The 25,067-nt window shown below is 47.6% G+C and overlaps 3 protein-coding genes and 1 long non-coding RNA gene across 8 annotated transcripts in view; 3 read left to right on the forward strand and 1 right to left on the reverse strand.

Moving 5' to 3' along the window:
* Positions 1–6: 6 nt before the first annotated feature.
* LOC127001282 (uncharacterized) lies at positions 7–9,817 on the reverse strand. Its single transcript, XR_007754988.1, has 3 exons — positions 9,675–9,817; positions 7,620–7,732; positions 7–649 (listed from the first exon to the last, which is right to left on the reverse strand). It is a non-coding gene; the product is annotated as an uncharacterized LOC127001282 (long non-coding RNA).
* On the forward strand, positions 5,087–9,231 carry LOC127001280 (glyoxylate/hydroxypyruvate reductase A-like). Of its 5 annotated transcripts, XM_050865651.1 has the most exons (4): positions 5,087–5,165; positions 5,912–5,985; positions 6,123–6,222; positions 7,234–9,231. In XM_050865651.1, exon 4 carries the CDS (start codon positions 7,298–7,300, stop codon positions 8,354–8,356), a length of 1,059 nt encoding a protein of 352 aa, XP_050721608.1. In that variant the 5' UTR covers positions 5,087–5,165; positions 5,912–5,985; positions 6,123–6,222; positions 7,234–7,297; the 3' UTR covers positions 8,357–9,231. The 5 variants fall into 5 exon arrangements, with proteins under 5 accessions (XP_050721608.1, XP_050721612.1, XP_050721610.1 ...); XM_050865655.1 differs by lacking the exon at positions 5,087–5,165 and having other exon boundaries at positions 5,303–6,008; positions 6,123–6,269; XM_050865653.1 differs by lacking the exon at positions 5,087–5,165 and having other exon boundaries at positions 5,303–6,008.
* On the forward strand, positions 9,178–10,910 carry LOC127001281 (glyoxylate/hydroxypyruvate reductase A-like; the record flags this gene model as incomplete). Its single annotated transcript, XM_050865656.1, is given in 1 exon segment — positions 9,178–10,910. A coding segment is annotated over 1 exon segment (1,059 nt). The 3' UTR covers positions 10,299–10,910.
* A 9,281-nt stretch (positions 10,911–20,191) lies between these two features.
* LOC127001279 (allene oxide synthase-lipoxygenase protein-like) overlaps positions 20,192–25,067 on the forward strand; it is a 74,959-nt gene continuing 70,083 nt past the window's right edge. The window contains exons 1-2 of the mRNA XM_050865649.1: positions 20,192–20,307; positions 21,365–21,630. The gene's annotated coding sequence lies outside the window, so the exon portion shown is untranslated. The remainder of the gene's footprint in view (positions 20,308–21,364; positions 21,631–25,067) is intronic.

The raw sequence follows: 25,067 nt of genomic DNA on the forward strand, positions 1-25,067 counted from the left end.
CTTTTTAGGATGAGGAAAATAGATATTGTATTAGTAGAAGCCTCTTGGTCGACGGGACAACCACTCTTACCAGCCGCACGCACGTGTCTACTGCCCAACCCCGCCCCAATCCACCTTTCTATCCAGGCACAAACAAACAAACACCTACACACACACACACACACACACACACACACACACACACACATTCTATCATTCCCAGCCCCACAACTCTTAACTCATGATTACGACTCTGTTTGGTACTATCGCTCGTTAACAGGCCTCAGCGTGTGGAGTCATGTCGATAACCCGAGACTCCGTGCACTCGGCCACCGGTCAGTTAGCAACATGACGCCGCCCTCGACGCACACCGTCCACGTCCTCACCATCCTGCGTGGCTTTGACGAAGCCATCTCCAGCAGGCTGCCGGGGACGAAGGTGGTCAACGTTCGCACCACCGACCTGGGTTTCGACGGAGAAATTTTTAAAAAGATGAGCAGAAGACTGACGGATGAAGAACTGGACCTCGTCGCGGACGCAGAGATACTGCTGACCCACTCGTCTACCTTCGTTCAGATACTGAAACGCAAGGGTCCGGACTCCCTCACGAGGCTGCGGTGGGTGCACTGCATGGCAGTGGGCGTCGACGATTTGATGGAAGCCTTGGGGTCTGAGCCGCCCTTCGTTGTGACCCGCAGCACCGAGGACGCCGCGCCGACCCTCATGGCCGAGCACGTGGTGGGCCAGATCCTGTGCCACGAGCGCGGCTGGCGCCCCATCTACCTGAAGCAGCTGAGCAAGGACTGCCGCGGCTGGGGCCACTTCCAGGAGTACCGCGGCCTGGCGTAGCTGACGGTGGGCGTGATGAGCGTCGGCAACATGGGCCGCGCCACGGCCGGGGCGCTCAAGGGCTTCGGCTGCCGCGTGCTCGGCCTGGCCAGGGTGCCGCTGCCCGGCGTGGACCGGCTGTGGTACGGGCGGGAGGGCCTCCCCGCCTTCCTGCAGGAGTGTGACTACGTGGTCAACACGCTGCCCTCCACGCCCGCCACGCGCGGCCTGCTGGGTGGCGACGTGCTCAGCGGGGCCGCCAGGAGGCCGGTGCTGGTCAACGTGGGCCGCGGGGACGTCATCAGCGAGGCAGACCTCCTGAGGGCGCTGGGGCAGGGCTGGCTCTCCGCCGCGCTGCTCGACTGCACGGAGAGGGAGCCGCCCGCCGAGGACAGCCCCCTCTGGACACACCCGCGGGTCGCCATGACGCCCCACACGTCCACCATCGCAAACAACGACTTCAAGCGCGAGTCCGTGGCCAAAGACTTCTGTGCCAACTTTGCCAAGTTCTTCGCCGGGCAGCCGCTCGCCGGGCAGGTGGATTGGCAGGCCGGCTATTGAGGCGCGGGTGCTGAGGGGGCAGAGCAGCCCTTCCCGGCACCTGGTTGTAACTCTTCACGTCTATCTCTTTCTAAGCGTATCTTATCTGATAAAGTTCAACGAAACACAGGAAGTTTCCGATTCGCATGCGTGTTTATCATTGCTGTGATCGTACTCACTAAATCAAACTCGGAAGTACCTGTGATGACCAACAGCTCTGTCAGTCCTTTGTAGTTCAACTCTTTGCTGAACAACAACGATTCCATATCCAAATTTATCTTACACACTTTACTATGAGAATTTGAAATCATGAAAACCTAAAAAACAAAACAGGCACACACAAACCCCAAACCCTTGAAGTGTAAACCCTCTATATAACCAACACCTTTGTTCAGGCAGCCACCAACACCGAGCCTCACGGCCAACACCGGTGCCGCGAACACTACGCCAGCCCCCCTAATCCTCTAGTGTATGATGCTGTGCCGGGCTGTTTAGCAAATGTTTTGTATGATACTAGGCCGTCCTCTACTAGCGTATGCTGTGCCGTGCTGTATACAATGTAAGCGGTGGTATGATACAGGAGGCAAATAAATCATGGATTACTTCACGGTTTGTTTGAATCAGGCAACCCACGTCGAAAATATTGCCATTGTGTGTGTGTGTGTGTGTGTGTGTGTGTGTGTGAGAGAGAGAGAGAGAGAGAGAGAGAGAGAGAGAGAGAGAGAGAGAGAGAGAGAGAGAGAGAGAACATCCAGAGTCATGCTTACTTTCCCACCGTTACATCACCCCTGAGTGTCATCGCTGTGAAGGAGTCTGGTTATAGTCGAGACACGCTGAATACCTTATCTAACCCTTACACCGCAGATGATATACTCTTCCTGATTCTGAAGAAGACTTAAAACACCGACCGAGAAACTAGTCTGAAAATTTGTCGGTTGAGTATGAAAAAAAATAGATATTGTATTGCTAGAAGCCTCTTGGTCAACGGGACAACCACTATTATCAGCCGCGCGCACGTGTCTACTGCCCCAACTAAGCCACAATCCGCCCTTCCATCCACGGACAAACAAACAAACAAATAAACAAACAAACACCCACACCCACACCTCCCGCAGCACAAACACACATCGTACTCACTCAAACCCACAATTCCTAATACGTGGTTATGACTCTCCTCGGTACTATCGCTCGTTAACAGGCCGCGGCGTGTGGAGCCGCGTCGATAACCCGAGACTCCGTGCACTCAGCCACCGCTCAGTTAGCAACATGACGCAGCCATCGACGCACACCGTCCACCTTCTCACCATCCTGCGTGGGCTTGACGACGCCGTCTCCAGCAGGCTGCCGGGGACGACGGTGGTCAACATTCGCACAACACCATCAAGAGAATGAGGAAGAGAAGGACAAGATGGAAAGGATAAAGATGAAGGAAGAAGAAAATGGATAAAAAGGAATGAAAGGAAAGGAAAAAGAGGGAGGGAGTGAAAGGGAAAACAGAGAGGAGAGAGTAGAAGGGAAGAGAATGAGGAAGAGAGGGACAAATAAAGAAGGAAAGGATAAAGATGAAGGACGAAGTAAAGGAGAAGAAAATGGATTAAAAGAATGAAAGGAAAGGAAAAAGAGGAAGGGAGTGAAAGGGAAAACAGAGGAGAGTAGAAGGGAAAGGAAAAGGGGAAAAGGAATGGATTGAAAATAACAGGAGGAGGAGCAGAATGACGAAAAACCAGCAAAAAAAAATAAATAATAGATATCCAGAAGAATTAGCAAGTCACCCATATATCATAATTTAAGCACGACAACATTGCATCATGACAAGTTAAAAAGACAACTATATCATAAGGAAACACTAACTATACATCTCGAGAGGACAGCAAGACAACTAACTGTGTGTCACGAATGTTCCACCACAACGAGGCGGGCACGGGCGTCACTCCTGAGCAGACACACACGCTTCTGTCCGTGGCGGGGAGGAGGGAGGCGGGACTGGCGGCTAGGGAGGGAAGGGCCAGCCAGCGTCACGGCCTCATAGCGTCCAACTCTCTCCTACAATTTGTGTGATAAGCTTTTAAGACCATCAGGCAAGGCAGGACCATTAGCACGCAACTTCTTGAAACATAAACTGGAGGAAGGAGGAAAAAAAGAAGAAAGGAGGGCAGGTTCTAGGAAGAGGGAAGAGGAGGAAGTTGAGGCCATCACCGTTAGACCCAAGAATGTTCGGCTATGTGTAATTTCTCAAGGGCACAAAGGACTCGTATTCTCAAAAGCCTCGGTCTGTCGCAACCAATATTTTAGGTCATAGAGAAAATAAAACAGGTTCTCGCAAGTGTTTCTCCCATTCATGGCAGAGAAACGTTGCAAATCTACCGCCAGGGGAATTGAAACCAACCATGAAAATCCATATAACTTCTAATAGAGCCTGAAACCATCCATGAAAATCCCTATAACTTCTAATAGAGCCTTTTAACTAGACGTACTAAGGTTTCGATACGTTTCTGAATACCTCTTTGTCCTCCGAGCCAACACTCCTCGACGTACTAAGGTTTCGATACGTTTCTGAATACCTCTTTGTCCTCCGAGCCAACACTCCTCGACGTACTAAGGTTTCGATACGTTTCTGAATACCTCTTTGTCCTCCGAGCCAACACTCCTCGACACTATTAGAGAAACTGCAATAATCTGGAAACACAACGGGGTGCTCCAATCTCGCGCCCAACCAAGCTATCCCCGGAAGACGCCACATCGTCCCTTCTCCCCGGCCAGGATCAACAGAGTAAAGAGGAAGAAGGTTCAATCACCCGCATAGGTCGGCACTGTCAGACGCTTCAGCCTCTCACATCAACTATATCCAAAGTCCATAAAGGAGATCAGTCGGGTTCTAATGAGTGGTATTCTAGGGGCATGGTACAGGTGAAGAGTCAAACCACCACCAGGGTCATAAAACTCCCCCTAGAAATGCCCAAAACTCCTATGAATGCCTTGTCTAGTATATGTGTGTGGAGTTCAGTCGGGTTCTAATGAGTGGTATTTTAGGTTCACGGTACAGAAAAAGAAGTCAAACCACCACCAGGGTCATAAAACTCCCCCTAGAAATGCCCAAAACTCCTATGAATGCCTTGTCTAGTATATGTGTGTGGAGTTCAGTCGGGTTCTAATGAGTGGTATTTTAGGTTCACGGTACAGAAAAAGAAGTCAAACCACCACCAGGGTCATAAAACTCCCCCTAGAAATGCCCAAAACTCCTATGAATGTCTTGTCCAGTATGTGTTCGTGGATGCCGAGATGTTTAAGAATACCACCCTATATATAGACTCATGTCAGCGGGAGAGCGCTCACTTGTAAATACACAAAACCTGAGCTTTCCCTCAAGCGAACTCCATTTTCTATAACTTGTATAGCACCAAACGTTTTCCCAAAGGAACTCCCTGCGTGATCTCCTAGAAGTAGAATCGCATGCCAATGTACCCAGCATATAGAGTTTAATCCACAATACCCTGCAGTGTTTTGGTACTTGTTAACTAGGGTGCCAAACAGTCCCAGCTCAACCTCTTAGACTTGCAGATTTCCGACCCCAAACACTGTCTCCTAAATCCCAGAAACTAAAATCATTTAAAGTTATAATTAAAATGGTTGAGAACTGATGCCTTTTTGCAATAGTTAAGTGCCAGAAGCCGGTAAATACAGTGTGTTGAGTACGATAACTTAGCATCGCTGTAAAAATGTTACCTCCCATATACTCACACCAGTGGAGGCAGGCAAGCGAGGAGGAGTTCTGTCACGATCTGTACCCAGCATCGTTCTCCTGACCCGGGTCAAGGAAAGTGTGCAGGTTTTGTACTAATGTAGTGTGTGAAGGACGCGCACATATAATTAGTGAAGTGAATTGTATTGCATTACAGCACCACCGATCTTAAATGAGGGCTGAGGTGCGGTCACGGTCCCAAACCGGCGGTGCTCTCTCTCTCTCATAAATATGCTTCTTTTATGGTTGAATTATTTAAATCTGTGCTGTTATTTGACATTTCTTAATTTTCTGTTAATTCATTTTATCTAATTTTGCTTTAAGTAATTTATTATTGTTTTATATACGGCACCAAATGAGCTCACTTGCGGCGCCCTGATTTGTTTTTCTTCAGTAATTATCTCTCTCTCTCTCTCTCTCTCTCTCTCTCTCTCTCTCTCTCTCTCTCATAATTTATATATCGTTACATCGTGGTCATAATGTGTCAGGAAGCGGAGTGAGTGCGTGGCACGCTCCACCGGTGACTCATGTCAGCAGCTGCGTCAGAGGGAGTGTTGCCGCTCGTCAGGGATTTAACATTTATTTCTATCAAGAAAATATCATATTTTCTACTCATTTTCCTTCAAACTGTTACATTCCTTACCCACCTCAGTATTGTGGTGAGAGTCATTGAGAGTAATAACGTTTTCTTAGCACCACAGCAAAATATGTATGCCACATTTCTTAATTGCCGTATAAATACTTTACACATGATGTCTACTTTTCTTTCATACATCATACTATTTACGTTAAAAATGTATTAGTATGCGTTATATCCTATTTTAGACTGCTTGGAGACAAGGCAAGCTGGACACACATGCTTGGCCCCACCACAGCCCTCGTTTAGGAGCGGTGTTACTGTAAGTAAGACCAGTGAACAGAAGTGCGTGGCTTTGTTTATTACAGTGAAATACATCTCATATAATTCCTTACCATAGGAGTGTCTGATTATTTGGTAGGTAATGTAACATGGCACTGATTTAGCCTTGTATTACAGCTTTTACGTCCAAGTAGAGGCTGCGTGGTGAAGACTGTGACAGTAAACGAAGCCTGTGAACACGGCGTTCTGTGATTAACCCAGCTCCTCAACGACACAGGTGAACTTCTGCGGTCAAAACCGCCACACCACGGGCACTCCCCTTAGGTGACGCGTACGGCCTAAAGCCTTCCTAAACCTTTTCCGTAACTCCTCACTCGTAACCTTGCCTATATCGCTCCCTCCTGCACTAGAACACACAGCTGGCGATGCTCCCTCTCCTGACACAAGTCTAGCTGGTCTGCCTCCTATACCTCCTTCACCCCTGCCTTAGGAAAGCAGACCCTAGACCTATTCCTCCTGCCCGTCAGCTTCTGCCGAAAAATGAAGTGCAATCCCAGATTTCAAGTTTGGGGTCGAGGCTGCCGTATGACAGGTAGTTTTTTCTCCCAGCAGCATCACTCCTGCGGCCTCACAATTGCCGGAATTGCCATTAAAATTATACATTAACGGACAGTGCACACAGCGTTATGTCCTGAGATTGTTCTTACAGTGAGGTCAAGATTACGACTCTTCTTGGTACTGTCACTCGTTAACCCTGACGGCAGCACCGCCATGTCTCTCCTATGTATCTCTAAGGCTGAACTCTTCTCTCAAACTTTCTGTAACAACTCCACTTTGGACGATTCTGGGCATATTCCTCCTACTCATCCCCCCTCTGACTCCTTTATGCCTGTTATTAAGATTCTTAAGAACGATGTTTTCTATGCCCTCTCTGGCCTCAAGTCTCAGAAGGCTTATGGACCTGATGGGGTGCCTCCTATTGTCCTTAAAAACTGTGCTTCCGTGCTGACACCCTGCCTGGTCAAACTCTTTCGCCTCTGCCTGTCAACATCTACCTTTCCTTCCTGCATGAAGTACGCTTTCATACAGCCTGTGCCTAAGAAGGGTGACCGTTCGAGTCCCTCAAACTAGCTCCCTATAGCTTTACTTTCCTGTCTATCTAAAGCTTTTGAATCAATCCTTAACAGGAAGATTCAAAAGCACCTTCCCACTTCTGACCTTCTATCTGATCGACAGTATGGGTTCCGCAAGCGGCGTTCTAATGCCGATCCTCTTGTTCTCTTAACAGGCCTCAGCGTGTGGAGTCACGTCGATAACCCGAGACTTCGTGCACTCGGCCACTGCTCAACAACATGACGATGCCCTCGACGCCCACCGTCCACGTCCTCACAATCCTGAGTGGGCTGGGTGATGCCGTCTCCAGCAGGCTGCCGGGGACAAAGGTGGTCAACGTTCGCACAACAGACATGGGCTTCGACGGAGAGGTTTATAAAAAGATGAGCAGAAGATTGACGGATGAAGAACTGGACCTCGTCGCGGACACAGAGATACTGCTCACCCACACGTTTACTTTCATTCAGATATTGAAACGCAAGGGTCCGGACTTCCTCACGAGGCTGCGGTGGGTGCACTGCATGTCGGTGGGCGTCGACAACTTGGTGGATTTCTTGGGACCTGAGCCGCCCTTCGTTGTGACCCGCAGCACCGAGGACGCCGCGCCGGCCCTCATGGCCGAGCACGTGGTGGGCCAGATCCTGTGCCACGAGCGCGGCTGGCGCCCCATCTACCTGAAGCAGCTGAGCAAGGACTGCCGCGGCTGGGGTCAATTCCAGGAGTACCGCGGCCTGGCGCAGCTGACGGTGGGCGTGATGGGCGTCGGCAACATGGGCCGCGCCACGGCCGGGGCGCTCAAGGGCTTCGGCTGCCGCGTGCTCGGCCTGGCCAGGGTGCCGCGCGGCGGCGCCGCGGCGGTGCCCGGCGTGGACCGGCTGTGGTACGGGCGGGAGGGCCTCCCCGCCTTCCTGCAGGAGTGTGACTACGTGGTCAACACGCTGCCCTCCACGCCCGCCACGCGCGGCTTGCTGGGCGGCGACGTGCTCAGCGGGGCCGCCAGGAGGCCGGTGCTGGTCAACGTGGGCCGCGGGGACGTCATCAGCGAGGCAGACCTCCTGAGGGCGCTGGGGCAGGGCTGGCTCTCCGCCGCCCTGCTCGACTGCACGGAGAAGGAGCCGCCCGCCGAGGACAGCCCCCTCTGGACACATCCGCGGGTCGTCATGACACCTCACACGTCAACCATCGCAAACAACGACTTCAAGCGCGAGTCCGTCGCCAAAGACTTCTGTGCCAAATTTGCCAAGTTCCTCGCCGGGCAGCCGCTCGCCGGGCAGGTGGACTGGCAGGCCGGCTACTGAGGTGCGGGCGCTGAGGGAGCAGAGCAGCCCTTCACGGAACGGGGTGGGCTGCGACCACTGGAATGTGCCTTGATGAAGTAACCCTCTCTAGACCAACACCTTTGTTCAGGCAGCCACCAACACCGAGCCTCATGGCCAACACTGGCGCCGCGAACACTGCGCACACACGCCAATGTGTTCAGCGATGTGCAGGGCTTTCTAGAGTACGAGTGTGCTGTGCCGTGCTGTATAGTGTGGTATGGTGCTGACGAGAGATAAATAATACTTTCTCACGGTTTGTTTGTATCAGGCAACAGAGAGAGAGAGAGAGAGAGAGAGAGAGAGAGAGAGAGAGAGAGAGAGAGAGAGACTGACTCAAGTGGTTTAGAGAGGACGTCCAGAGACACTTACTTTACCCCCGCTACTTCACCCCTTGAGTGTCATCCCTGTGTAGGGGTCTGGCGATAACGGAGATACGCGCTCAATACCTTAACTAACCCTTGGACCGAAGATGATACTCTTCCTGATTATGAAAAGGACTTAAGAACGAGAAACTAGTCTGAAAATTTGTCTTTTTAGGATGAGGAAAGTAGATATTGTATTAGTAGAAGCCTCTTGGTCGACGGGGCAACCACTCTTACCAGCCGCACGCACGTGTCTACTGCCCAACCCCGCCCCAATCCACCTTTCTATCCAGGCACAAACAAACAAACACTTATACACACACACACACACACACACACACACACACACACACACACACATTCTATCATTCCCAGCCCCACAACTCTTAACTCATGATTACGACTCTGTCTGGTACTATCGCTCGTTAACAGGCCGCGGCGTGTGGAGTCACGTCGATAACCCGAGACTCCGTGCACTCGGCCACCGGTCAGTTAGCAACATGACGCCGCCCTCGACGCACACCGTCCACGTCCTCACCATCCTGCGTGGCTTTGACGAAGCCATCTCCAGCAGGCTGCCGGGGACGAAGGTGGTCAACGTTCGCACCACCGACCTGGGTTTCGACGGAGAAATTTTTAAAAAGATGAGCAGAAGACTGACGGATGAAGAACTGGACCTCGTCGCGGACGCAGAGATACTGCTGACCCACTCGTCTACCTTCGTTCAGATACTGAAACGCAAGAGTCCGGACTCCCTCACGAGGCTGCGGTGGGTGCACTGCATGGCGGTGGGCGTCGACGATTTGATGGAAGCCTTGGGGTCTGAGCCGCCCTTCGTTGTGACCCGCAGCACCGAGGACGCCGCGCCGACCCTCATGGCCGAGCACGTGGTGGGCCAGATCCTGTGCCACGAGCGCGGCTGGCGCCCCATCTACCTGAAGCAGCTGAGCAAGGACTGCCGCGGCTGGGGCCACTTCCAGGAGTACCGCGGCCTGGCGCAGCTGACGGTGGGCGTGATGGGCGTCGGCAACATGGGCCGCGCCACGGCCGGGGTGCTCAAGGGCTTCGGCTGCCGCGTGCTCGGCCTGGCCAGGGTGCCGCGCGGCGCCGCCGCGGCGGTGCCCGGCGTGGACCGGCTGTGGTACGGGCGGGAGGGCCTCCCCGCCTTCCTGCAGGAGTGTGACTACGTGGTCAACACGCTGCCCTCCACGCCCGCCACGCGCGGCCTGCTGGGTGGCGACGTGCTCAGCGGGGCCGCCAGGAGGCCGGTGCTGGTCAACGTGGGCCGCGGGGACGTCATCAGCGAGGCAGACCTCCTGAGGGCGCTGGGGCAGGGCTGGCTCTCCGCCGCGCTGCTCGACTGCACGGAGAGGGAGCCGCCCGCCGAGGACAGCCCCCTCTGGACACACCCGCGGGTCGCCATGACGCCTCACACGTCCACCGTCGCAAACAACGACTTCAAGCGCGAGTCCGTGGCCAAAGACTTCTGTGCCAACTTTGGTAAGTTCCTCGCCGGGCAGCCGCTCGCCGGGCAGGTGGACTGGCAGGCCGGCTACTGAGGTGCGGGCGCTGAGGGGGCAGAGCAGCCCTTCCCGGCACCTGGTTGTAACTCTTCACGTCTATCTCTTTCTAAGCGTGTCTTATCTGATAAAGTTCAACGAAACACAGGAAGTTTCCGATTCGCATGCGTGTTTATCATTGCTGTGATCGTACTCACTAAATCAAACTTGGAAGTACTGTGATGACCAACAGCTCTGTCCGTCCTTTGTAGTTCAGCTCCTTTGATGAACAACAACGATTTCGTATCCAAATTTCTCACATCTTACACACTTTCCTAAGAGCATTTCAAACCATGAAAAAAAACAAAAAAAAAAAACGCATAAAGTAAAACAGGCACACACAAATCCCAAACCCTTGGAGTGTAAACCCTCTATAGCCAACACCTTTGTTCAGGCAGCCACCAACACCGAGCCTCACGGCCAACACCGGTGCCGCGAACACTGCGGCAGCTCCCCTAACCGTGATAATGAATGATGCTGTGCCGGGCTGTATAGCAAATGTTGTGTATGGTGTGATGCTAGGCCGTCCTCTACTAGCGTATGCTGTGCCGTGCTGTATACAATGTAAGCGGTGGTATGATACAGGAGGCAAATAAATGATGGTTTACTTCACGGTTTGTTTGTATCAGGCAACCCACGTCGAAAATATTGCCATTGTGTGTGTGTGTGTGTGTGTGTGTGTGTGTGTGTTAAAGAGAGAGAGAGAGAGAGAGAGAGAGAGAGAGAGAGAGAGAGAGAGAGAGAGAGAGAGAGAGAGAGAGAGAGAGAGAGAGAGAAAGTACAAAGATAGATAGAGCGATAGAAAGATAATGGCATAATTAATAGAATAGAACCCACTCCTGCAGAGACAGAACACCCAGAGTCATGCTTACTCTCCCACCGTTACATCACCCCTTGCAACTCATCGCTGTGAAGGGGTCCTGGTGATAAGCGAGGGACGCATTGAATACCTTAAGACCCCTTGAACCGCAGATGATAGACTCTCCCTGATGCTGAGGAAGGCTTGAAGGAATGACCGAGAAACTAGAGTCTGAAAATTAATGTAAAAGTTGGTCTGTTGGAGATGATGAAGAAAAAGATGTTGGTTTATTAATGCCGAGTATTTGACGGGTTCACCACAAACAAACAACAAACAAACAAACACACACACACACACACACACACACACACACGTTTTACAGGAGCAGTGATGAGCATGTTTTTTTTTTTTTTCCTCCGTTCTTCTTTGCCCTTGAACAGCTTCCATTGCTGTAAAAAAATAAATAAATAAATAAATAAATAAACCTATCATTTCCAACCCCAAAATTCCTCACCTCTACCCCCCACCCCATCCTCCTAACCTCTACCCCCTGTCCTACCCCCACCCCAAGCCTCCCAACCCCTCCCCTCTAACCCCTTAATACCATAAACTCCACTATTAAAGACATTGGTGCTAAACAGGTAAAATAACATGACGTAACGCACTTTTTGACATTACTGAGAGAGAGAGAGAGAGAGAGAGAGAGAGAGAGAGAGAGAGAGAGAGAGAGAGAGAGAGAGAGAGAGAGAGAGAGAAGCAAAGCATCGTATATTCACTGCACAATAAAAAAAAAATAAAGGTGAAAATCAAGAAATCCTGTTGATACCCAAGACTCCTTCAAGGTCATCAATTCTTGGAAAAATAAAAACAATATTTTCTTCGAAGAACGCAAATTAGCACCACCACCACCACCACCACCATCACCACCATCACCACCACCACCACCACCACTACCACTACCACCACCACCACTACTACTACTACTACTACCACTACCAAAGATTTCATCCTACGACTTGCTTGAAACTGACACTTGCATATAAATAACATTCCTCTTATGATTCCTAGAGGCAAGGAGGGGAGGGGAGGGGAGGAGGGGAGGAGAGGAGAGGAGGGGAAAGGTGATGAGACGAGAGGAGAGGAGGGGGAGGCTGTGGAAACATAGAAACACGGAAAAGGAGGCAACGGAGACACTATTGGCTCACTACGAGGTTGCCCGCTCTGGTGATTTGATCTGTTCGACAGCCGCTTCGTGCCTGCAGACCAGATGACAGCACTTCCGACCAGGTGAATGCACTTTCGACCAGGTGAATGCACTTTCGACCAGGTGAATGCACTTTCGACCACATGACAACACTTCGGAGCTGAGGTCAGAAGAGAGTTGATGGGGCGCTGGGAGAGAAGGGAAACTTTGAAGGGAAAGGGAAGGGAGGTCAATGGAAGGAAAGTGATGGGAATGGAATGGAAGGGAAGAGAAGGGAAGGAAAGGAAAGAAAAGGGGAAAGATTGCAAGGGAAGGGATGGGAAGGGAATGAAAGGGAGGTCAATGGAAGGGAAGTGATGGGAATGGAATGGGAGGGAAGAGAAGGGAAGGGAAGGAAAGACAAGAAAAGGGAAGAGATTGCAAGGGAAGGGAATGGAAGGGAACAGAAGGGAAGGGAAAGGAAGGAATGGGAAGGGAAACAAAATGAAGGGAAGTTATCAGGGACATGAGACAAAATAAGGAAATTGAAAGAAGATAATCAAGAACACGAGAAAACACAGGAAAGTGAAGAAAAATGAAGAACAGTGATCGGGGAAAAAAGAAAAAGTAAGGGAACTGATCAGGAACATGAGAAAATATTAGGAAAGTAAAGGAAAACTACAGGAGCTTCTCAGGAACACGAGGCCATATAAGTAAAGTGAAGGAAAAACATTAGGAGAGAGAACAAGGAGGAATGATCTGCTCTGGCCCTCACTCGGTCAACGCCCCATCAAGACCAAACCCTCGAAGCCCCGCGACCCACACGAGGGCGTCACCTGTACCTGAGCCTGCCGGGGGGGAACAGATAGGTGCTCCTCTCCCTCCCTGGCTAGCAAGGGGACACTAACCTAACCTAACCTCTCTTTTGGGCACTCATCTATATTTTCTTTTATAGGCGAAGTGATAGGCGGCTTTTCTAACATTATTTTTGTTCTTTAGATGGTTTCTTTACTGTAATAAAAAAAGCTAACCTAACCTTTCTTTTGGACATTCATCTATATTTTCTTTTATAGGAGAAGTGATAGGCGGCTTTTCTAACATTATTTTTGTCCTTTAGACGGTTCCTTTACTGTAAAAAAAAGATAACCTAACTTAACCAAATCTAACCCAACCTACCTTTAACCTAACCTAACCTAACCTACCTAACTTAACTAAACTAACTACCTAAACTTAACCTAAATATTAACTTAACTTGACCTAACTTAACCTAAACAAAGGAGGGTAAGGAAATGGAAGGGAAAAGAAGGGAAGGGAAGGGAAAGGAAGGGAAGGTAATGGAAGGGGAACTTGGAAGGGAAGGGAAGGGAAAGGAAGGGACGAGATGGGAAGTGAAAGGATGAAAGGAAATGAAGGTAGGTGAAGGAAGGGAAGGGAAAGGTAGGGATGGGAAGGAAAGAGAACACCAACCACTAGAGTCTTCCCGTGTCCTTCCCTCCGTATCAAGAGTTTCCCTGACAGCCTACACGGAGTCCAAGTGTTTATGCAAATCGCCCGCTTCTGGCTAGGCGTGTCACAAGTCCGGCAGAGGTTGTAACCAGCGTATCATGAACCGCGCAGGTGCATACAAGATTCATTATTTCACCAGCAGCAACGGAGTGGAAAAAAAGCATCTCAAAGCCATAAAACCTCCTACTTGACCTCGTTTCACTTCTCTTTATTATTATTACTATTATTATTATTGTTATTATTATTATTATTATTATTACTATTATTATTATTATTACTATTATTATTATTGTTATTATTATTATTATTATTACTATTATTATTATTATTATTATTATTATTATTATTATTATTATTATTATTATTATTATTATTATTATCATTTGACCCCTCTTTCGGACACCTCTTCGGATTCTTTACAGGAGCAGGGAGTAGCGGGCTTTTTTTTATTATTATTGTTTCCTTTTTTTTGTGTGCCCTTGTCCTGTCTCCTTTGCTGTAAAAAAAAATCATCATCATCACCATCAGCCGCCTGTACAGCCCCATTATTCATTATTCAGACATTGCATTTATTTTGTCTTGTTTTCTTTCGCTAGTTAACTCCTCATTGCCATTCCTGTATTCGATTGTTCAGTCTCCTTGTCTTCTCTACAATATAAATAACGTTGCTTCAGTCATCGCCTTTTTCGTGCACTACAGAGGGAGAGAAAGTCCGCTCCTGCGCCCACACACGACAGGAAGGAGACAGAGAGTGGCGGGGCTTGCATTCTTCCTAATATGCAGCGTCACGGTAGGGCGATGTAGGTGTGTGTGTGTGTGTGTGTGTGTGTGTGTGTGTGTGTGTGTCCAGTCCACCACTACCACCAGCATGTTCCCTATCTCTCTATGGTTATATGGTCCTAAAGTGAAGTTCCTCGGCTTTAACTTCAAAACTAACAATAGGAAACTAACCATAGGAAACTAACAATAGGAATCATAAGGACATTAACCATAGAAAACTAGCCATAGGAAACTAGCCATAAGAATTAACCATGGGAAACTAGCCATTATGAAACTAGCCATAGGAATTAACCATAGGAGACTAGCCATAAGGAAATTAACCATGGAAAACTAGCCATTATGAAACTAGCCATAAGGAAATTAACCATGGGAAATCAGCCATTATGAAACTAGCCATAAGGAAATTAACCATGGAAAACTACCCATAAGGAAATTAACCATGGGAAACTAGCCATTATGAAACTAGCCATAAGGAAATTAACCATGGAAAACTAGCCATTATGAAACTAGCCATAAGGAAATTAACCATGGGAAATCAGCCATTATGAAACTAGCCATAAGGAAATTAACCATGGGAAACTAGCCATTATGAAACTAGCCATAAGGAAATTAACCATAAGAAACTAGCCATTATGAAACTAGCCATAAGGAAATTAACCATGGAAAACTAGCCATTATGAAACTAGCCATAAGGAAATTAACCATGGGAAACTAGCCATTATGAAACTAGCCATAAGGAAATTAACCATGGGAAACTAGCCGTTATGAAACTAGCCATAAGGAAATTAACCATGGGAAACTAGCCATTATGAAACTAGCCATAGGAATTAACCATGGGAAACTAGCCATTATGAAACTAGCCATAAGGAAATTAACCATAGGAAACTAGCCATTATGAAACTAGCCATAAGGAAATTAACCATGGGAAACTAGCCATTATGAAACTAGCCATAAGGAAATTAACCATGGGAAACTAGCCATTATGAAACTAGCCATAGGAATTAACCATAAGAAACTAGCCATAAGGAAATTAACCATGGGAAACTAGCCATTATGAAACTAGCCATAGGAATTAACCATAGGAGACTAGCCATAAGGAAATTAACCATGGGAAACTAGCCATTATGAAACTAGCCATAGGAATTAACCATAGGAGACTAGCCATAAGGAAATTAACCATGGGAAACTAGCCATTATGAAACTAGCCATAGGAATTAACCATAGGAGACTAGCCATAAGGAAATTAACCATGGGAAACTAGCCATTATGAAACTAGCCATAGGAATTAACCATAGGAGACTAGCCATAAGGAAATTAACCATGGGAAACTAGCCATTATGAAACTAGCCATAAGGAAACTAGCCATGGGAGACTAGCCATTGGATCTACTGGAACACACACTCATTTCGATTCCCACACAAAGTTACCTTACACTCACTTTCCAAACCCCATCTGACGCGTAAGAACAGAAATAGTCCGTTACGGGGTCATTTCCAATAAGATCAAGGCTTCCTCCACGTCTGTCTGTGTCTGGCGATGTGTTGGTAGTATTACATAATGTCTCGGCTCTTCCTCTTGGCCGCAACCTACTTCCTAATCTCAAGAAAGCGTACTCAAGCCGCGTTCCGTCCTATCTAAACACATCTTCGCGTGAGATAAGTACATTTCCACAAACTAAAGAAAGGAGACTCAAAACTAAACTGTAAGGAAAGAATGTAAAACTAAACACTCAGGATCTTATGCAACACTTTTTCATGGGCACGCAACATATCATTCAATTTTCTTTGTGTTAGATAGTTATTTTCCACAAGCTAAAGAGACTGAAAACTTAAACATCAGGAAAGAATGTAAAACTAAACACTCAGGGTTTTATGTAACACTTTTTCTGGGCACGCAACATATCATTCAATTTTCTTTGTGTTAGATAGTTATCTTCCACAAGCTAAAGAAAGGAGACTCAAAACTAAACTGTAAGGAAAGAATGTAAAACTATACACTCAGGAACTTATGCAACACTTTTTTTCTGGGCACGCAACATATCATTTAATCTTTTTTGTGTTAGTTATTTTCCACAAGCTACAGAAAGGAAACCGAAATCTCTCTAAAATATCAGGAATGAGAATACTCGGTTATGGCGCAGGCAAGTGTTTATAGTGGCGCCATATCGCTTTAGAACATAAGAACGTAGGGAGTCTGCAAGAGGCCTGTTCCCCGGAGCTCATCTTTGGTCCTCTTTTGGGGAGAATCTTGAGTCCGGGTTGATAGGTGGTCTTCAGGGTAGCATGTGGGTAGTCTTAGGCCACTCGGCGGTGAATGCAAAATTGACAGCTGGATTGTAGCGGCGGGCGGGATGCGAACTTGTTTCCCCTTAGACATTACGGTCGCAAGATGACCACTCTGCCACCCCCCTCCCCCTCCCCCCGTGGTCAGATACGAGTGTTTCCCGGAACATTAAAGGCACAGGTTAATATAGATGAGTCAGTCACTTCACTCATGTCCTCACCCACTCGCTCTCACCACCACCACCACCACCCTCACCCATCCATCCTTATCCCACCACCATTATCATCACCATTATCATCACTCATCATCACCAACACAATCACCACCACTCTGTCATCACCCAGCCTCACCACCCTCACCACCACCCTCACCACCACCCATCCTCATCAGTGCAATCACCTCCACTATGTCATTACCCAGCCTCACCACCATCACCACCACCACCACCTCTCACCCATCGCCACCATCACCACTCTCTCATCACCACTCTCACCACACACATGTACCCTTAATTCCTTGTATGATTCTCGTTTCTCGTTTACAAGAATTAATTGAGAGAGAGAGAGAGAGAGAGAGAGAGAGAGAGAGAGAGAGAGAGAGAGAGAGAGAGAGAGAGAGAGAGAGAGAGAGAGATAATAACATCCTCAAATCACACACATTCCTCATTATCATATCATTGTGAACGTAATTTAAGAGTATATCCGGTTTCCACTCCACTAAAAACATATTCCACACACAAAATTCCATTCATCCACAGTATTCCACCACCGCCACCACCACTCCTGCCCTCAAAACAAATACTGGCAATATATTAAAGAACAACATTATGAAGAGATTGTCAAGTTACTCCAAACGTTAATAGTCTATCCACGGTAAGCCAGTCATTCATTCATTCAGTCAGTCAGTCAGTGAGTAGGAAAGCTAAATAAGTGAGTAAATAAGTAGATATGAGTGAGTGAGTGAATGAATGAATGAATGAATGAATGAATGAAGGAAGGAAGGAAGGAAGGAAGGAAGGAAGGAAGGAAGGAAGGAAGGAAGGAAGGAAGGAAGGAAGGAAGGAAGGAAGGAAGGAGTGAGTGAGTGAGTGAGTGAGTAAGTAGCTGAATAACGAGGAGGCTGCAAATCATAACTGTTAGCTTATCTTTTTGTTTCCAGACTGACTCCAACCACCTCCATGTATCCCCCTGCTAATCTTCTCCTCATACTCCTCCTTTTCCTTCTCCTCCTCCTTTTTGGTTTTGATTATAAGAACCCAGGAGTCTGCAAGAGGCTGGTAGGTCTATACAAGGCATCTCCTGTGAACCTAACCCAGGAAATGCTTGAGAATATAGGACCGGATTTGTGTTGGCTTTCACCTGTAGTATTGTAGTTGAGACGAGGCGTGCTGGGGCGAGGGGAGAGACGCGGCCCACTAACCTTTCCCTTGCCCCACGCCTCGCCGTTTTTGCCCGACTGGAGAGGGAGAAAAGAGAGTACCTTGTCGCCTATAGAGTTGCGTAGGCCAAGGGTGTGTTTTGCCTCACGTCTGGTTGCGTGGTTGTGTTTGTTTGTGTTTGTGTTCTGAGTTCAAAGGTAGTTCCCCGACCCTCTCTCGATCTCTCTATCTACCTCTGTTTGCTTGTGTTTATCTTTGTCGTCCTCCTCGTCCTCCTCCTCCTCCATATTCTCTCTTCTCGTCTTCTCTTTAATCATCTCTGTTCTTACACACTTGAGGGAAGAGAAGAAGAGAGAAGGAAGGAAAGAAGGAGGAGGAGAGAAGTGAAAATAGAAGAGAGAGAGATGGACAGAAGAGGGAAGAACGGGCAAAGGAGGAGGAAAAAGACATAGAAGAGAAGGGAAGGAGAGAAAGAAGGAAAGGATGGAAGGAGGAGGAATGGAAAGTAGGAAATAAAGGAAGTGTGTTTGTGTTTGTAAGTTAATAATGTGTTTGGGATGAAGTGAACGTAGATATAATAATGATAGATATAGATAGATAGATAAGATAGATAGATAGATAGACAGATAAAGAGATGTAGATAGAGAGGCTCACAGATATACAGAAACAAGCAAACAGACAAACAGGGTATAAGTGATATAAACAACGTCAACACTTGAGAGAGAGAGAGAGAGAGAGAGAGAGAGAGAGAGAGAGAGAGAGAGAGAGAGAGAGAGAGAGAGAGAGAGAGAGAGAGAGAGAGAGAGAGAGAGAGAGAGAGAGAGAGAGAGGGGTGACTTAACAAAAAACTAGAACCCGGGTCTCACAATGCAAAGAATCAATGCAATCACTGTGCCCTTGACTTTAAATAGAAAAAAATAGAATACACACACACACACACACACACACACACACACACACACACACACGCACGAACACACGAACACACACAATTCCGGGTATTAACTAAAACGCTAACTCACCCAATGATTGTAAATTCTCCTCCTCCTCCTCCTCCTCCTCCTCCTCCTCCTCTTCCTCCTCCTCCTCCTCCTCCTTATCTCTCCTTCTATGTTCTCCTCCTCCTCCTCCTCCTCCTCCTCCTCCTCCACTTTGTTCTTTTCGTAATCCTTTCCTCAATTCTTCTTCTTCTTCTTCTTCTTCTTCTTCTTCTTTCCTTCTCCTCCTCCTTCCTATCCAAACGTTTATTAACAAGGAGGTTCCGATATCAAGTTTCCCTCCTCCTCCTTCTCCTCTTCCAACTCCTCCTCCTCCTCCTCCTCCTCCTCCTCCTCCTCTCTTCTTTCCTTCCCTTCCTGTCATCGTTTCTTAATCATGATGTCACCCTGTTCTCTTTCTTACCCCATTCTCTCTCTCTCTCTCTCTCTCTCTCTCTCTCTCTCTCTCTCTCTCTCGTCATCCGGGAACTGATCCGCCCATGAAAGGGAAGAATTTTGGGAACCCCGAGGAGAGAAAAGGTTCCTCTCTCTCTCTCTCTCTCTCTCTCTCTCTCTCTCTCGCCCACAATACCACTATAATTCTCTCGTTTTCACTCCTACGCATTTTTTTTCCAACTCAACTTTCACCTCCTCCTCCTCTTCCTCTTCCTCTTCTTCCTCCTCCTCCTCCTCCTCCTCCTCCTCATTACATTCTTCCTAAATTATTATGCTTCTTATGTATATTATTTGCGTGTTAGAACCTGTTTTGTGGTAAGGCCAATCCTCCCCCTTCCCCCTCTCTCTCTCTCTCTCTCTCTCTCTCTCTCTTAGGGGCAAATTACATGACGGGCTTTACAGGTTCCATGAGAGAGTGAGAGAGTTAGAGAGAGAGAGAGAGAGAGAGAGAGAGAGCTCCACCCATTGACTCCTCCATACCCCTTCCCCCCCTCCCCTTAACCCTCACTTCCTTCATTCCTCCAGCCCTCCAGCTCACCCCAGCCTCTCTCTCCCTCTCCCTCCCTCTCTCTCCGCCAGCCACTCCGACGCCACACACACGACACAGCTCTCAGTGAAGCGGGGAGCTCTGTCAGGGGTGGCGCTGGGTATTGCAGTGAAATCGTTACGAGTGGTGCATGAAGAGGCTGCGCAGTGCTAACCTAACCTAACCAAAGCCAGTGACGTGTGTGTATTTGTGTGTGTCTGTGTAGCGAATTGGTGTGGCCGTCCAGTCTAACCTAACCTAATGTAACCTGAGCCAGTGTTTTGAGGAGGCTGCCTAGTACCTATCCTAACCTAACCTAACCTAACCTAACCTAACCTAACCTAACCAAAGCCAGTGCCGTGTGTGTATCTGTGTGTGTCTGTGTAGCGAATTGGTGTGGCCGTCCAGAGTCTAACCTAACCTAATGTAACTTGAGCTAGTGTTGTGATAGGATGCTCAGTACCTATCCAAACCTAACCTAACCTAAGCTTGCGTTGTGAAGACTTAATCTTACCTACCCCTACACAACCTAACCTTGCCTAACCTAACCTTACCTAAATATACCTAACCTTGCTTTACCTAACTTTACCTTACCTTACCTAACCTAAATATACCTCACCTCACTTAACCCAACCTAGCCTTACCTTACCTAACCTAACCTAACCTTACCTTACCTAACCTAACCTTACCTAACCTTACCTAACCTAACCTTACCTTACCTTACCTTACCTTACCTAATCTTACCTAACCTAACCTAACCTTACCTTACCTAACCTAACCAAACCTTACCTTACCTTACCTTACCTAACCTTACCTTACCTTATCTTATCTAACCTTACCTTACCTTACTTTACCTAACCTTACCTTACCTTACCTAACCTAACCTAACCTTACCTTACCTTACCTAACCTAACCTAACCTAACCTAACCTAGCCTTACCATACCTTACTTTACCTAACCTTACTTTACCTAATCTAAATATACCTAAACTCACCTCACCTAACCTAACCTAGCTTTACCTAACCTAACCTAACCTAACCTTACCTTACCTTACCTTACCTTACCTAACCGAACCTTACCTTACCTAACCTAACCTTACCTTACCTTACCTAACCTAACCTAACCCAGTGTCGTGCGCGTCTATCTGTCTTATACCATATTTCCTCCTCTCTGTGTAGCGACTCAGTGTGAAGGAAGAGTTAAAAAGAAAAAAGAAAAAAGAAAACTGTTCTGAAGAAGTAGTGTTGGGTTTCGCGTTGTCAGTGCCTGTCTGTGTGTTGGCGCGTGTGTTAGTGTGTCTGTGAGGAGTGGGTGTTATTCCTAAAGCATCACTCCTCTCCTGCCTGCCATCTCGCGTCCCGTCTACTTCGCCTTGTCTCTGAAAACATCTACTACTACTACTACTACTACTACTACTACTGGCGCTACGAGGATAAGATAGAAGGTAAGTTAAGCTAGTGTGTGTGTGTGTGTGTGTGTGTGTGTGTGTGTGTGTGTGTGTGTGTGTGAAGAAGGTAAAGAAAAGGGAGATTAGAGGGAGGAAGAAAAGAGAAGAGGATTAGTCTAAGAAAAGAGGAAAAGAGGATTAGTTTAAGAAAAGAAGAAAATGATGGAAAAAAAGACGAAAAAGTATAATGTAACAGCGCGTGTGTGTGTGTGTGTGTGTGTGTGTGTGTGTGTGTGTGTGTGTGTGTGTGTGTGTGTGTGTGTGTGTTTAGTTATTCCACGCAAATACTTTGCATAATATAAAAAGCTCCCCCCCCCCCCCCCCACTTCCTCTCCTTTCTTTGCATCCACACTCCCTCAAGCTTGTGTATGTCTGTGTGTCTGTGTATGTGTGTGTGTGTGTGTGTGTGTGTGTGTATGTGTGTGTGCATGTTATCAGGTATTCAACAAACAAATGCTTCGCCTTCTAAAACAGTGCCTCTCTCTCTCTCTCTCTCTCTCTCTCTCTCTCTCTCTCTCTCTCTCTCTCTTCCTTCGCTTAAGATAGAAGGAAAGATAAGTTAGCTAGTGCCTCCTCCCATCTTCCCTTTCTTCATATCCTTACCATCCCTCTTCCCTCCCTTTCCTCTCCCTCCCTTCCTCTCTCTTCCTCCTTCCCTCCCTCTCCCTCTCTCTCCAACGCCTCCTTGATTACCCCTAATGTCTCCAAGCATGACCAACGTCTCCAAACTGTACCTCCTCTCTCTCTCTCTCTCTCTCTCTCTCTCTCTCTCTCTCTCTCTCTCTCTCTCTCTCTCTCTCTCTCTCTCTCTCTCTCTCTCTCTCTCTCGCTTCCTTCAATATTCCAAGGTCGGGGTTCTCAGACTTTTCCTCCTTTCATATCATCTATTTTCAATGGCCAAAATGGAGATCAATCGGGTCTTAATGAGTGTGTTTTGAGGTTCACGGTACAGAGGAAGGGTCGAACTACCACCAGGGTCATATAACTACCCTGAAACGCCGCCCACAACCCCTACGAAGTAATGTTTAGAAATATGGCTGCTAAGGAGATTCAATCGGAGTGTGTTTTGAGGTTCACGGTACAGAGGAAGGGTCGAACTACCACCAGGGTCATATAACTACCCCTGGAAATGCCCACAACTCCTACGAAAGCCTTGTAAAATATGTGTGCTTGGGCGCCGAAATGTTTAGAAATATGGCTGCTAAGGAGATCAATCGGGGTCTAATGAGTGTTTTTTGTGGTTCATGGTACAGAGGAAGGGTCGAACTACCACCAGGGTCATATAACTACCCTTGGAAATGCCCACAACTCCTACGAAAGCCTTGTAAAATGTGAGCTTGGGCGCCGAAATGCTTAAAATATGGCAATAGCTAATCTCCTCTAGCGTAACCCTCTGAGCCCCATCCTTGTGAAGGCCAAGGTCGCCTCCCCACCAGTCACACCAGGCCGCCGCCACACTCAATCCGTCTCCGCCACGCTGGGAACCTCTCGCATTCTCTCACGCACCGGTCCTGACCAGCGATTGAATCCGACTTTTTTTTTTTTTTTTCGTGTGTGTGTGTGTGTGTGTTTTATTCGGGATATATATGAAGGTAAAGTAAAGTAGCGAGCTTATTTTTTGTTTTTGTTTCTTTTTTTCTTTTTTTTTGCCCTTGAACTGTTTCCTCTACTGTAAAAAAAAAAAATATGAAACTCTCCAAAGATATATGAGAGCATGGATTAGACAATGATTCCCCATGCTTGATTGTTTTAATTCTGGAAAGGAAACAGCTCGAGGGAAAAAAGAAAAACAATAATGAAAAAAAGTTGTAAGAAAAAAAGCGCTAACCGCTATTCCCACAAAGACAAGTAATGAGCGGCCAAAAGCGAGGTCACTTTCGGGAGGAGAGGCGTCCTGATACACTCCTCTTGAAAGAATACAAGTCAGAGGCAGGAGGAAATATAGACGAAGGATGAAAGAGTGAAGATGCTGGTTAACTCTTGCATAAGGGGTTTGGACAGAATAGGGATGAGCATGAGTAGAAAGTCGCGTACAGCGTGGCCGCGGGAGGAGGGGACGCAGTTAGCAAGTTCAGAAGAGCAGTCAGCATGAAAATATCGATAGAAGACAGAGAGGCAACATGGCGGCGGATTTTAAAAGGTATGAGAAGGAGAGCTGATGAGACAAAGAGCAGACTTAGTATTTTGATCAGTAGATGTCTCCTTATCTACCTGTCTTATCTATCTGTCTAGCTCTCTACCTGCCTGCCTGTGTATGTGTGTGTGTGTGTGTGTGTGTGTGTGTGTGTGTGTGCAGCTCCTTCTCATTTCGTCACCCCTTGACCATAACCCCTTCCCCCGCGGCCCAAGGAGAGGTTATACCATATGCAACTCGTGCCGCCCCGCTCGCTACCCTCATCACCAGTCCAGCGTTGCCAGATACTCGTATACTCAGAACATCGCAATCAGTTTCAGGACACAAAACTATCGTACCCTCACCAATAACGCTTCCCGATTAGAGTTACTGCCAAAACCGTTATATATTGGGGCTTTTCTGCAATAGTTATGGGTGAGAAACTTGGAAATATTGTGCTGTGTGAAAATCTGGTAACATCGACCGCCATAGCCAGCCACAGGTCGTATTCTTAAGCCCTTCAGCACCCAAACCGACGTTGCCAGATTGTCGTACTCAGCCGCTTATACTTCCCGACTTCCTACCCCAAAATGTTTCTTCTGGGCTCCAATAACGAAACTTATTTATAGTTATCGTTAAAAAAAAGTTAGATTCTGATGTTTCTTGGCAATAGTTAGGCGTCAGAAACCGGTAAATACTATGCTCTGAGTACGATAATCTAGCAACGGTGACCCAAACTCCCCTATTTGTCAAGGCTTTCGTACGAGCTTTGAAGATTTCCCAGAGTAGTTCTGTGGCCCTGGTGGTGGTCTGACCCTTCTTCTGTACCATGAACGTAAGAAAGACTCATTGCAACCCAAACTCCCCTATTTGTCAAGGCTTTCGTACGAGTTTTGAAGATTTCCCAGAGTAGTTCTGTGGCCCTGGTGGTGGTTTGACCCTTCTTCTGTACCATGAACGTAAGAAAGACTCATTGCAACCCAAACTCCCCTATTTGTCAAGGCTTTCGTACGAGTTTTGAAGATTTCCCAGAGTAGTTCTGTGGCCCTGGTGGTGGTTTGACCCTTCTTCTGTACCATGAATGTAAGAAAGACTCATTACAACCCGATTAACCTCCTGTTCAGCCCTTGGAAATAGTATATGTGACAAGGCTTTCGTTCGAGTTTTGAAGATTTCCCAGGGTAGTTCTGTGGCCCTGGTGGTGGTTTGACCCTTCTTCTGTACCATGAACGTAAGAAAGACTCATTGCAACACGAACTCCCCTATTTGTCAAGGCTTTCGTACGAGTTTTGAAGATTTCCCAGGGTAGTTCTGTGGCCCT

The sequence above is a fragment of the Eriocheir sinensis genome, chromosome 20 (assembly GCF_024679095.1).
Source record: "Eriocheir sinensis breed Jianghai 21 chromosome 20, ASM2467909v1, whole genome shotgun sequence".
In the NCBI taxonomy this organism is placed as follows: Eukaryota; Metazoa; Arthropoda; class Malacostraca; order Decapoda; family Varunidae; genus Eriocheir; species Eriocheir sinensis.